Source organism: Selaginella moellendorffii, unplaced genomic scaffold, assembly GCF_000143415.4.
Source record: "Selaginella moellendorffii unplaced genomic scaffold, v1.0 SELMOscaffold_27, whole genome shotgun sequence".
NCBI classification, from domain to species: Eukaryota; Viridiplantae; Streptophyta; class Lycopodiopsida; order Selaginellales; family Selaginellaceae; genus Selaginella; species Selaginella moellendorffii.
The window spans coordinates 345,078-356,255 of record NW_003314288.1 but is presented as its reverse complement, the minus strand read 5'-3'; the positions used below and the strand labels follow the sequence as shown (position 1 = coordinate 356,255).

Genomic DNA, 11,178 nt, shown 5'->3' with positions numbered 1-11,178 from the left:
TCCAAGATGGCATTTAATATAAGCTTCGAGCATTTTGAGTTTATAGTTATGTCGTTTAGTTTAACAAATGCACCAGCCATATTTACTCAGTTGATAATGGAGGTATTTGGGCGTTATTTTCATGAGTTTGTGGAGATTTTCTTGGACGATATTCTTGTCTTCAACAAGAATATGGAGGAGCATAAGGTGCATTTGCGCAAGGTTCTTTCGTTACTTCATGATAGCAAACTTTATGTGAAGAAGAGCAAATATGAGTTTACAAAGTCGGAGGTGAAATATCTAGGCCATATTGTGACATCTAAGGGTGTCAAGACGAATCCAAGGAAGGTGGCTGTGGTGGAGAATTGGCTTACACCAACTACAGTGGCTGAGTTATGTGGTTTCCTTGGAATGGCTAGTTACTACTGATGTTTCTAGCATAAGTTTGCGGAGGTGGCTATTCCTTTAACATAGTTGTTACACAATAACGTGCCATTCAAGTAGAAGAAGCCATAAGAGGAGAGTTTTGTGGTGCTAAAACAATTGTTGAGTAAGGCTCTAATGCTTCATATTGCTAATCCATCAAAACCTTACAAGGTGACATGTGATGTGAGCGGTTATGCACTAGGAGGAGTTTTCATGCAAGAGGGCAATGTATTGCATATGAGAGTCAAACTTTGAATCTTGTGAAGCAATGCTATTCCACATATGAGCAAGAGTTACTCTCTATTGTTCATGCTTTGCAGACGTGGTGGCACTATCTTTATGGTGCAGTATTCATAGTGTTGATGGATCACAAACCACTTGTGTATCTTTTCACAGAAAAAGAGTTAAACATTAGGCAACCTCATTGAATAGTCAAACTTATAGAGTTTGAGGAGTTTAGTGACAAACCCAATGCTTCTTTAATGTATATGATTGTGGAAAATGGATTAGGAGCTTGAGCAAGGTTCCCTAGAAAGGGTGATCACTGGTACAACTTGTTTTTGGCAGAAGGACTTTGTTGGGGGGAAGAATTGCTAGGTGCCAACTTTGACCATGTGGTCAATGTCAGTCAAAGGTAGGCTCAAGAGTATATTAAGGCATGTTAGGGTAAAGAATTTAACTTACCCTAGAACTCACTTGGTGAAGAGGAGCTTTTGAGGTAGTTTGGGGGTGGTTGGGTGGTGAGGAACTTCAAAAGGAGGCCTAATCTAGTTTAGGAAGATTAGTTTTTGTGCCATGTCATAACACAATTATTGTTCATGATATGGATGGGAACATAACACTGGAACTTTTGCCAAATGTTAATAATATGCTAAAAATATTCATATGCTCTTTTGACATTTATGGATAATAGGAGTTCTATCACCAACAAATAACAAAAGTCCCCCTATTCTCTCTCCTCCAACATGCAATAAAGAATTAATGGAGGATGAGTAGTTTATGTTTGTTTTTGCTGGAGTCATAAATAGTATAAATGTGATGATCTTGGTGGACTTTGGCTTAGCAATTTCCTCTACTCAGTGTTTAATTGTTTAAAGTTTTATTATAGCAAGTCTCTTGTACTTCTGTTTACTAATCATAAGTCTCAGCATAGATATTATGTATGGAAACACTGGTTGTCTACGCGCGGTGTGGGCATTTGGAGGAATCGAGAAGGATCTGTGATGCATTGCCAGCCAAGAACATTGCGTCGTGGACGGCGCTCGCGAGTGCGTATTGCGAGAGTGGGCATCCGGGCGAGGCCAGGGCAGCGTTCAATCGAATGGCGGTGCGGGATGTAGTTTCTTCCACTGCGATGGTCAAGGCGCTGGGCGATTGCGGGCGGATTGGATCGAGCAAGGTGGTGTTTGATGCGATGCCCGAGAGGAACTGCAAGACGTGGGCGACGCTGCTGCGGGGATTTGCTCGCGGTGGAGAGATTGGGCGAGCGAGAGAGGTGCTGGATTGGATGCCCGAGACGAATGTGGTAGCGTGGACGATCCTCGTGCAGGGTTTCGTGCAGCGCGGGCGAGTGGGCGATGCGACGGCCGCGTTTGATTCCATGCCCGAGAAGAACAGCATCACTCGCGCGGTGATGCTCGTCATGTTTGCGGAGAATGGATTCATGGAGGAGGCGGAGGATGTCTTCCAGGAGATTGTCCACCGAAACGCGATCCTCTGGGGGGCGATGCACTGCTGCTATGCCCAAAATGGGGATTTGATTCAAGCCAAGAGTTTGTTTAATAGGATGCCTCTGCACAGCATGCTTTCGTGGACGATTATGATCAAGTCATACGCACAAAAAGGTGACGCTGATCAAGGAAAACAATTGTTTGAAGAAATGCCACACAGAGATCTTGTTTCATGGAACTCGATAAACGCTGTTTATGCCCAGAGAGGTCGTTTCAAAGAAGCTATACGAGCGTTTTCTTTGTGTTGCTGCTGGGATTCCTATTCATGGAACACAATTCTCGTGGTATACGCTTTAGATGCAAATAATTGTGAGGCAAAGAAGACGTTTGATAGAATACCAACTTGGAATTTGGTCTCCTGGAACACGATGCTAGCAGCATATGCCCGGACCGGCCATGCGTATTCTGCGATCCAGCTCTTTTGGGCGATGTTTCTTCACGGCTTTGATCACGGCAATGAGCTTTGACAATGGATTGGGCCCTTCGCAAGACCACTACACCTGCATTGTTGATGCTCTAGGACGGCTAGGGCAATTGGAAGAGGCCGAGGATGTCCTGGAGAATATGCCTTTGCCAGCTGATGGAGTTTCATGGGCAACGTTTCTTACCGCGTGTAAAAACCACGGGTAGATGAATCGAGGGATGCATGCTGCGGAATTTACGTGCCAGTCCAGCCTTGTGAGTGATGCATTGCCTTATGTGATGCTGGAGAACATCTTCAGAGCAGTTCAGACTTGATTCTTCACTGTTTTGATGTGTTGACCCAAACATCGATCGTTGATATCCAGCCATTCCGTGAGCCACCCCATCCCCCATGGATGGAGAGCGGGACGCACAGAGGATTGAGCATAGGAGAGTCTTCATGAGGAGCATAGTCCTCCGCCTCTTGCGTATGAGTCCGTGGTGTCCCATGCATCTGGAATGTTAAGTGCAGTGGGTTTGCTATAGTCAGCAATGTAAGATCCAATGCTGCTGTTGTGAATTTCAGCAGCAGCACTGCGCTCCTCCTGCTCCACATCAGTGCCATGCTAGGCGTGGTAATCCAGATTCTCAAGACCATGCCGGTGAGAGTGAGCTGTGGAAGTCTCTCATGAGCTCTTGTTGAAAGTGGGAAGTAGTGGTGTGGAAAGCTTGCGTTTGAAGCGCGGGTGGAGATGGGCTCATTGCAGTAAGGTGATAGCTCGTTCCCATTTTATCCTATCTTCCTGGTTGCCTCCCGACATGCTTCATATGTTCTCCTCTCTGTGTTCCATATGGTATCCTCTCCGCTTGCGAAGCATTGCACAGCATGTTGCTGGAGCTGGGCCTCAGCCCATTCGTTGATGGCTAGCATTTACAGAGAATCAAGTTTAAAGACAATTGGTGTATGCAAGGCGATTTTACAAGGAAATTTATCAAATCTTCTGCAAAGTCAATGCCATAATCTGTCAAGAACCAAATCCTTGGAGAGCTTTAGGAATTAATATATGCATAATGAAGGATAGTTAAGTAATTTGATGATGAGAAGTTTGACATATGTCATCAAACATATTATCTAGCATAGCAATCAGGGATGCTCAACATCCCAAACAATTCTCCCCATTGGAAATAAGAAATATCACAAGTGCCATTTCCTACTCATCCATTCCCTTTGAAAACTTTCTTTTTATTCTGCAGGGTGGAGTTTTATATATAATGTTGTTGTATAGAGCAATATTGCTTCTTCAATGGCAACTACCACTTGTTCAATGTTTCGTGACCAATCTATTCCCTTCTCTTCCAATATCATGGAATATAAGTATATGAAAATTTTCAAAACTAACATATTGGAGTACAATCTTAATCATTCTTAAACTCTTAGGAATACTAGACTCAACTAGAGATATACTTCAGTTCCCTTTAATCTTCCAGTCTAGCATCATTGCAAATCAGAATATTGCTAGCTTTTTGATGCAAGTATAATAGTTGTTTTGAATCATTAGGATCATCCTTTAGTGATTTTAATCTACATTGAGTTATAATTTAAATAGATTGCTACTTTGTCCTCTATGACATGCTAGATGGAGAAAAAGTGTTATATAAGCTCATATTTTTAATGCATCAAGTATTCTTTACAATTCAAATATTTATTTTAATAGCTTTTTTTCTGCAGGCTATTTGCAAAAGAACACCCACAAGGTGTATTACCTGTTTACTATTTGCACACATATATTCTTTATTTTTCCACAATACCTATCTTTTATGGCTTCAGTTAAGTTATAGTCATTTACACCTTTGAGTATTTCTTCAATTTAGGCATTATATTTTTGGTTTGCTTAAGCAAACCAACATAGGATATACCTGGGTATTCTTGAATATTCTATCATTTAATTGTTGATATTTATTTAGAATAATTTTGTGTTTATAAATTAAAAACATTTTAATAATGGTCATACATGGCAAAAAGATGTTCTAATGTATTTCCAAAGCTTTTAAATCTGAGAAGTACTAGTTCAATGTTTGGACATGTGTTTGCGGGTGTGATTTTGTGGCGAGGAAGCAGGAGCAACAGGAGGTCCTCCAGACAAGCTAACTTCTCAAGTTTAACCAGCTGCCACCTCCATGCAAGGGTACTTTCCACGAGCTCAAAGGGTAGAGGGCTAGCTCTTGATTTTTTTTGGTTGTTCTCTAGGCTCCAATCTGTTAGGAGTGATGCAAAGAGACTGTTATGATCAGGCCAGGGATTTCCAACCCAAAGCTATGTTTCACATACCTGAAAAGAAATATACATCTTGTAGTTTCTCTTCTAAATAGAAGACAAGTGCCTGAGGTTGTACATATCGAAGTACAAACCAAAGAAGCAGATCAATGGATCTCCCCACGACGCGTCAATCAGCAGTCGAACGAGCCGAGCAGCGCATTCTTGATCCTCTTCCAGTCGATCCACTTTCCTGTAACCAATGGTGCTACCGTTGCTCACCAGGTACCAGCCCAGCTCGCTGTCCCATGCCTCGACGTGATATTCCATGACCCTTTGTCCCATGTTTACTGGCTCTCGGATCTCCAGTGCGTTGAACTTTGAGACCTTGCCAAGATCAAGCTCGATCCAGCCGGTCGACTCCCCTTGCATTGGAGCCCAGAAAGTTTCCATACACTCGTCAAGGATTTGCTTCGGCCCGAACGAAGAGCTGCGAACGCTGCTTGCTGTCACGGACAAGGGATTCGCTGCTAAGTTGACGCTGAAGATGGAATCTATGGCGGAGCTAAACCGCTCCAGCGTCTGGAAGTCGGATTCGTCGATCAGTCCCGACGAGTTTGGAGGGACGTTGAGCAGGAGCAAGCAGTTCCTGGCGGATGATTTGTAGAAAACGTCGAGCAGCTGCTCCAGGGATTTTGGAGCCTCGTTCCTGTGCCAAAACCAACCGGGCCTGATGGAGATATCGCACTCCGGAGGGAGCCAGTCGGTTCCAGCACTCTCTCCAGACATCAAGTACCTGTTGATGTTGCGAATTGGATCGAGTTTCACGAGAACACAAGGATGGATTTTACGTACTGGCCATCGCTCCTGCCGATCGTAATGGAAGATCTGTTCGCCATCGCCCAGCATGGTTGTCCGGCCTCGCCATACTCGTTCCCAACCCATCGGATGTCAGGGCCAGCGTCGGAAAAGATGTTGGCACCGGGTTGCAGCTGATGAATCGTGTCAAACCAGAGCTCAAAATCGTAGCTCATGTTCACTGCAGTGGGTGATTTCGCACCATCCAGCCACACCTCGGAGATCGGCCCATATCTGCAGGCCGAAACAAAATGCCGCGTCAAGGCATCTGCTGCTAGAGATGAAAACTACAAAAGCCCACAAGCTCGCGAGCTCCTAATGCTAAAACCGTTTGATGGGCTGGAGCAAATGCAAACATATCACACAGTGATCATGCCACCAAGAAAACTGCGTGAAGAAGAAGCAAAGAATGTCTCACTCACCCAGTAAAAAGCTCTCGGAGCTGAACTCGTTGTAGAGAAGAGTGTCGCCATAGCAGCTCTCGTGCAAATCCCATGGCGAGAGATAAAAGCCCACGTCCAATCCACGCTCCCTGGCGGCGGCCACGAACTCGGCCACCACATCCCCCTTCCCTCCTCGCCAAGAGCTGCTAGCCACGGAGAAATTGGTGTAGGCCGAGGGCCACAGGCAGAACCCGTCGTGGTGCTTGACCGTGAGGATCACGAGCTGCGCGCCCGCGGATTGGGCCGCGTCCATCCACTGCGACGCATTCAATCGCTCCGGGTTGAAGATGGAGGGCGATTCGTGGCCGGATCCACGCTCCGAGTCCGTGAACGTGTTGACGCCGAAGTGGAAGAACATCGAGAGGCGGCGCGAGTGGAACTGGAGCTGGCGCCATGAGGGAATTGGGCGGAGAGGGAGCGGTGGGGGCGAATTTAGGGCGACAGCTCTCAAGAACACTAGTATCTCGAGGAGCAAGAAAGAGAGATGGAAATTCATTGCTATAGAGAATGGAGGAGAGAGCCAATCTTATAAGCCCAGTGGAGTAGTGGAGTAGAGGAATTCTCACCAGAGAGTAAAATCTTTGCTTCTTCCAGGGTGTCCTTGTTCTTGCAAGGCAAGATGGATTATCTTCTTCTTCTTAGCCGTGATCTCCAAGCTAGATTGGAATGCTCTTTCTCCGTCCAGGATTCTCAAGAGCTGTGGAGGTCGCGCCCGGATTCTCGCAAAGAATACCTCGCGAATCGCGAATGCGTGTGAGATCCAGCAAAGTTTATGGCATTGCTCTTCCCCAATTTCGTGATTTCCACAGACACCTCAGAGGATTGCTTGCTCTCCTGGGGAGCACTGCTCAAGAACTGCCGGGATCTGTCACAGGGGACGCAAATCCACGCCCGCATTGCGCAGAGCGAGCACCGCCGCAACAAACACCTCGCGAATCTGCTCGTCCAGATGTATGGCAAATGCGGCAGCGTCGATGACGCCCGTGCAATCTTCGAATCCATAGAGAATCCTAAGCTCTTATCCTCCAACATCATGATCCGGGCCTACGCACAGGCGAAAGATCTAAATCGAGCGCGCAGAACGTTCGATGGGATGCTCCGGCGAGATGCCTCGACGTGGAACTCGATCGTCACGGCATATGCCGACAACGGGCATCTTGATAAAGCGGGAGAGGTTTTCGAATTAGCTCCAGAGAAGAACGAGATCTCTTGGAATGTGATGATCACGCTTTGCATCCGCAGTGGAAAGATAGCTTCTGCCAAGGATTTGTTTGATCGGATGCCCGTGAAACCACTTGAGCAAATCAATTTAGTAGATCAACAGTGCTTCAACCTCAACCAGTTCCAGCGTCCGCTATAGATGGTGCAACACAGGTGAAATACTTTTATCAAGCTACTCTCTTGCTTAAGGAGTGCATGTTGACTTGCAGGACGCAGTAGAAGGAATGCTCGAAGAATGGCAGGAAAACCTGGCTATAATGGCAGCTAACCGAACTAATGGGGACGAGAGAGTGATTATGCATCTTGGTGATTGTCTCTGGAGACATCGAGATGAGGTATATACATGGTCACACGTTGATGTGTCTCATAGTTTTAACTTGCAGATATGTGGAGCCCATATTTGCTATCTTGTTGCAAATGCTAGTTTTGAGCCTTTCTCCCCTTCTGCCAGACTTTGTCTTATAGGTGCCGCCCATTGTAAGTATCCACGCACGTACGCTAGTCCAGAAGCTATCCAGGTAAGCCGTGTTTGTCCTCAATAACAATTGTTAACCTTTTCTTCATCAGCGAATGGACGTGTACGAATTTGCCAGAGTGACTGGCAAATCCCAGTTTATTTACTTCCTTTTCAGCCATACAAGCTTATTTATGCGTCGATGCTTGCTGAAGCTGGAAAGATAAACGAAGCTTTAAGGTTGGTAGTGATTTTTAACTGTATCCTTAAGGTTTCTCTTCAAAGGTATTGCCAAGCGGTGTTGAAAACATTGAAAACAGTGGCCATGCAGCTGATGTGTGCAAAGAAGCGGCTGTACCCTTGGAAGAGCGTCTTCGTATTCACTCTCAGGTTTGTAATCGGACACACAGCTTTTATACTCACTTTCCTGTTATCCAGGGAGGCTTGACGTCAATTGTGCAACAGTTTTTTGGCAATATTGGTCTACACAAGATGACAGGCCCTTCTTCCCCGAAAGCTTCTGATATGCTGATATTAATAACTGTCCCGCAACAGCTTCTAGCAGAAGCAGTGTATCACTTGCCTCGTCGGCATCAATAGAACCCATAAGTGATAATACGAGAAGATCCAACATGCCAGCGAGAAGCATTTCTGAGCCTGACTTTAGGCCTGCACAGGTAACTCGACTTGCTCTTGTGTACCTTCGATTAAGACTTGTATTCTTTCATCAGATCGTTAGTCCAGCGAAAGGAACGCCAAACAGAGGCGTCTTTACTTCTTTCGTGCAAAGAGCGATGGGCTTCATAAAAACACCTTCGAAGGAGGTTTGTAGAAGCTTTGGAAAGAGCGCTAGCTGATTGATGGTCGGTATGTGATGCAGGCAAAGCTTGGCGACAGCAACAAGTTTAGATACGACGAGACACTGAAGCGCTGGCTTGAAGAACGAGCCGAGGCACAAGCGCCAGAGCTTCCGTTGGCTCCTCCTCCCACGGCAAACAAGCTCGTCTCGCGCGTGGAGGAGAACGGCGCTCCTATTTCCATGTCTCCGGAGAGACCACAGCCAACTCCGGAAAGGCCGCAACCGGTTGTGAGTGGAATCCCACCAATGCCTCCGAGCAGTAACCAGTACGCAGCTCGCGCACGTCAAAACGTTAGATCAAGGTACCGTTTTGGTCATTCCCAGCACTCCAATCTCACGAGGTTTTTGCAGATATGTCGATACATTCAACAAGGTAGCGTAACACCATCCAAGACATCATCGGACTCTCCTCCACTGTTTGGCGTGGTGCCAAAGGCAAGCGCAAAGCCTTTGGCTCCAGCGAGATTTTTCGTGCCTGCGGCCGCTGCTGCCGCTGCTCCAGATATCAACAGCAACCATTCGGTGGATCCTTCCTCGGCACCGGCCTTTGTCCCCGACACGGCATTCTCAAACGGGAATGGACCGTTTGCACCAGCAGCATTCGCTCAGCCGGTTGTACAGGATATGAGAAACGATCCGGGGCCAACGCCTGATCATCTATCGAGCGGCTCTTCGCCAGCAATGTTCTATTCGAATCACTATCCAGCAGCACCGTCGACCGTCTCGTTGCCGCCACCTGCAGCTCTGGAAGTTACTCCGCCAGTGATGGTCGAGCAGCAGCAGCAAAACCAACACCAGGAAAGTTCGATTCATCGGCACCTCAACAGTCCGGCACAGTGGGATTCGAAGCTGCCAGTTTCTCCAGAGTGTTTGGAGACGACTTGCAAGAGGTGGAATTGTAAATCACACTCCACAAGTAAGTAGTAGTGACTGTTGCTGGGTGGATTTTGGTAGAGCAGTGTAGCGAAGTAGTAGTCGTGGAAGGAGGAATTTGTTTTGGCTGGGGTGATTCTTTGGAGCCACGAGCCAAGCGAGGAAGCAAGATAAATAAAATGGATCAAACAATATAATTCAGGAATTAAATTCTATAAAACAATAAAATTTAAAATGAAACGGTAAAATATAACATAGAATATAAATAGAATAAAATAGAGTAACAAACTACAACATATGCAACATATACTCTTCAATAATAAATTTCAAGCCATGATTCTCATTATATAATCTTGTAAACAAAATTTCAATAAATACTAAAAAAATTCTAGTTATCTCATTTTTTGAAATTTTTTTTTATGGAGTTTCTTCTTGAACTATATGACAACATCAAATATCTGTACTACATTATTTAATAATCCTGCCTAAATTCAAACAAAACTGATACAAGCTATTAGTATCATAACACTACCCTTGCATTTCAAATTCTTTGTCAAGCTTGCATTTCAAATTTTCCCCCTCTTAGCCTTATGCTTTTTTCTTAGGTTTATTATTTAGGTTCTCTAGGGTTTGCCACTACTGGTTCATGGATCACATCTTAGGAGGCATTTTTCCTTCCTCTCTAGCACATTCTAAGCACATATCTCTCCCATACTGTTTTGGTTTGTTTATAGCCATGGTAAGTTTTTCTTTCCTCAAAACATATGGTTTCCATTATTATAAAGAATATACATTCGTATTTTAGTATTGCTTGGCGTGAGACTATATGATAGTGTAGTGTATTTACAAAAGAGTCATAGGCATGAGAGCATATGCCTAGAAATCTCAAAACAAAAGAACAAAGATTTACAAGAGAGAGTCTGGTCTATAGGTGTATAAATGCACACCAAGAAATCTCAAGCTTCTTTGGAGAAACTCAAATTTGAGTTTGGCTAAGCATGAACCCACATGCTAGCTTAAAAAAACAAGAGACCATGAGAGAGAGAGAGTGTGTTAGAAATCCTTACATTTTTTAAGACTGAGTGTGAGACCATGCTTGTTCAAAGTTAAGTAACCCCCATTTCTCTGGTCATTTTATAAACTTGCACTTACCAATTTGTTTCTCTCTTAATTTGACTTTGGTTTATTGTGAGCTCATATTCTTTCATCAATACATTAAATTGGGTTTTTAGCGTGCAAGTGCATGCTAGAAATTCTTTGACTTTGTGTGTGCTTATTTTATGCATTTTTAATTATTTTCACTATATATTTTCATGTTTTGTTTTCTCATTTCACAAAAAAAGCTTTGTTTTTTAATTTCCTATTTTCTTGTCTTTTTCTTGTACTTTTTTCCTTCTATTTGTGTTTTGATATTTGTAATTTTCTTTGTTTTCTCAAGTTGTTAAAGGAGATGTAATAGAGATTGTTTGGGATAATGGAGAATCAATTGCAAAGGGAAGAATAGAATCTTTAGATGCTACTTGCATTTGTCACTATGCTTCTTTAAGAGTTAGAAGTGTTTTGCTTTGCATTATTAAGATGTTTAACTCAAATTACTCTGGATGTTAGTGGGTTTTCTATATAGAAGTAGAATCAATTGATGTTTCCAATAGAGATATTTCCTACCAAAATCTGTTAGG

General features: G+C 44.3%; 3 protein-coding genes and 1 pseudogene across 5 annotated transcripts; 3 read left to right on the top strand and 1 right to left on the bottom strand.

Annotated features, from left to right (window-relative positions):
* Positions 1–1,567: 1,567 nt before the first annotated feature.
* Positions 1,568–2,765, top strand: LOC112348148 (pentatricopeptide repeat-containing protein At4g02750-like). The gene is made up of 2 exons (XM_024680243.1): positions 1,568–2,419; positions 2,514–2,765. The coding sequence occupies exons 1-2, from the start codon at positions 1,568–1,570 to the stop codon at positions 2,763–2,765; spliced, it is 1,104 nt and encodes a 367-aa protein (XP_024536011.1).
* A 2,072-nt stretch (positions 2,766–4,837) lies between these two features.
* Positions 4,838–7,276, bottom strand: LOC9629640 (annotated as a pseudogene).
* A 9-nt stretch (positions 7,277–7,285) lies between these two features.
* Positions 7,286–8,140, top strand: LOC9629639 (protein transport protein SEC16B homolog). Of its 3 annotated transcripts, none has more exons than XR_002992975.1 (4): positions 7,286–7,466; positions 7,523–7,648; positions 7,697–8,007; positions 8,099–8,140. XR_002992975.1 is itself a non-coding variant. In XM_024680313.1 (4 exons), exons 1-3 carry the CDS (start codon positions 7,538–7,540, stop codon positions 7,992–7,994), a joined length of 360 nt encoding a protein of 119 aa, XP_024536081.1. In that variant the 5' UTR covers positions 7,476–7,537; the 3' UTR covers positions 7,995–8,007; positions 8,099–8,140. The 3 variants fall into 3 exon arrangements, 1 of the variants encoding a protein (XP_024536081.1); XR_002992976.1 differs by lacking the exon at positions 8,099–8,140 and adding an exon at positions 8,053–8,084; XM_024680313.1 differs by lacking the exon at positions 7,286–7,466 and having other exon boundaries at positions 7,476–7,648; positions 7,697–7,831; positions 7,881–8,007.
* Positions 8,141–8,222: 82 nt separating this feature from the next.
* On the top strand, positions 8,223–9,546 carry LOC112348186 (protein transport protein SEC16A homolog). The gene is made up of 4 exons (XM_024680312.1): positions 8,223–8,444; positions 8,499–8,591; positions 8,648–8,928; positions 8,978–9,546. The coding sequence occupies exons 1-4, from the start codon at positions 8,400–8,402 to the stop codon at positions 9,006–9,008; spliced, it is 450 nt and encodes a 149-aa protein (XP_024536080.1). The 5' UTR covers positions 8,223–8,399; the 3' UTR covers positions 9,009–9,546.
* Positions 9,547–11,178: the final 1,632 nt, after the last annotated feature.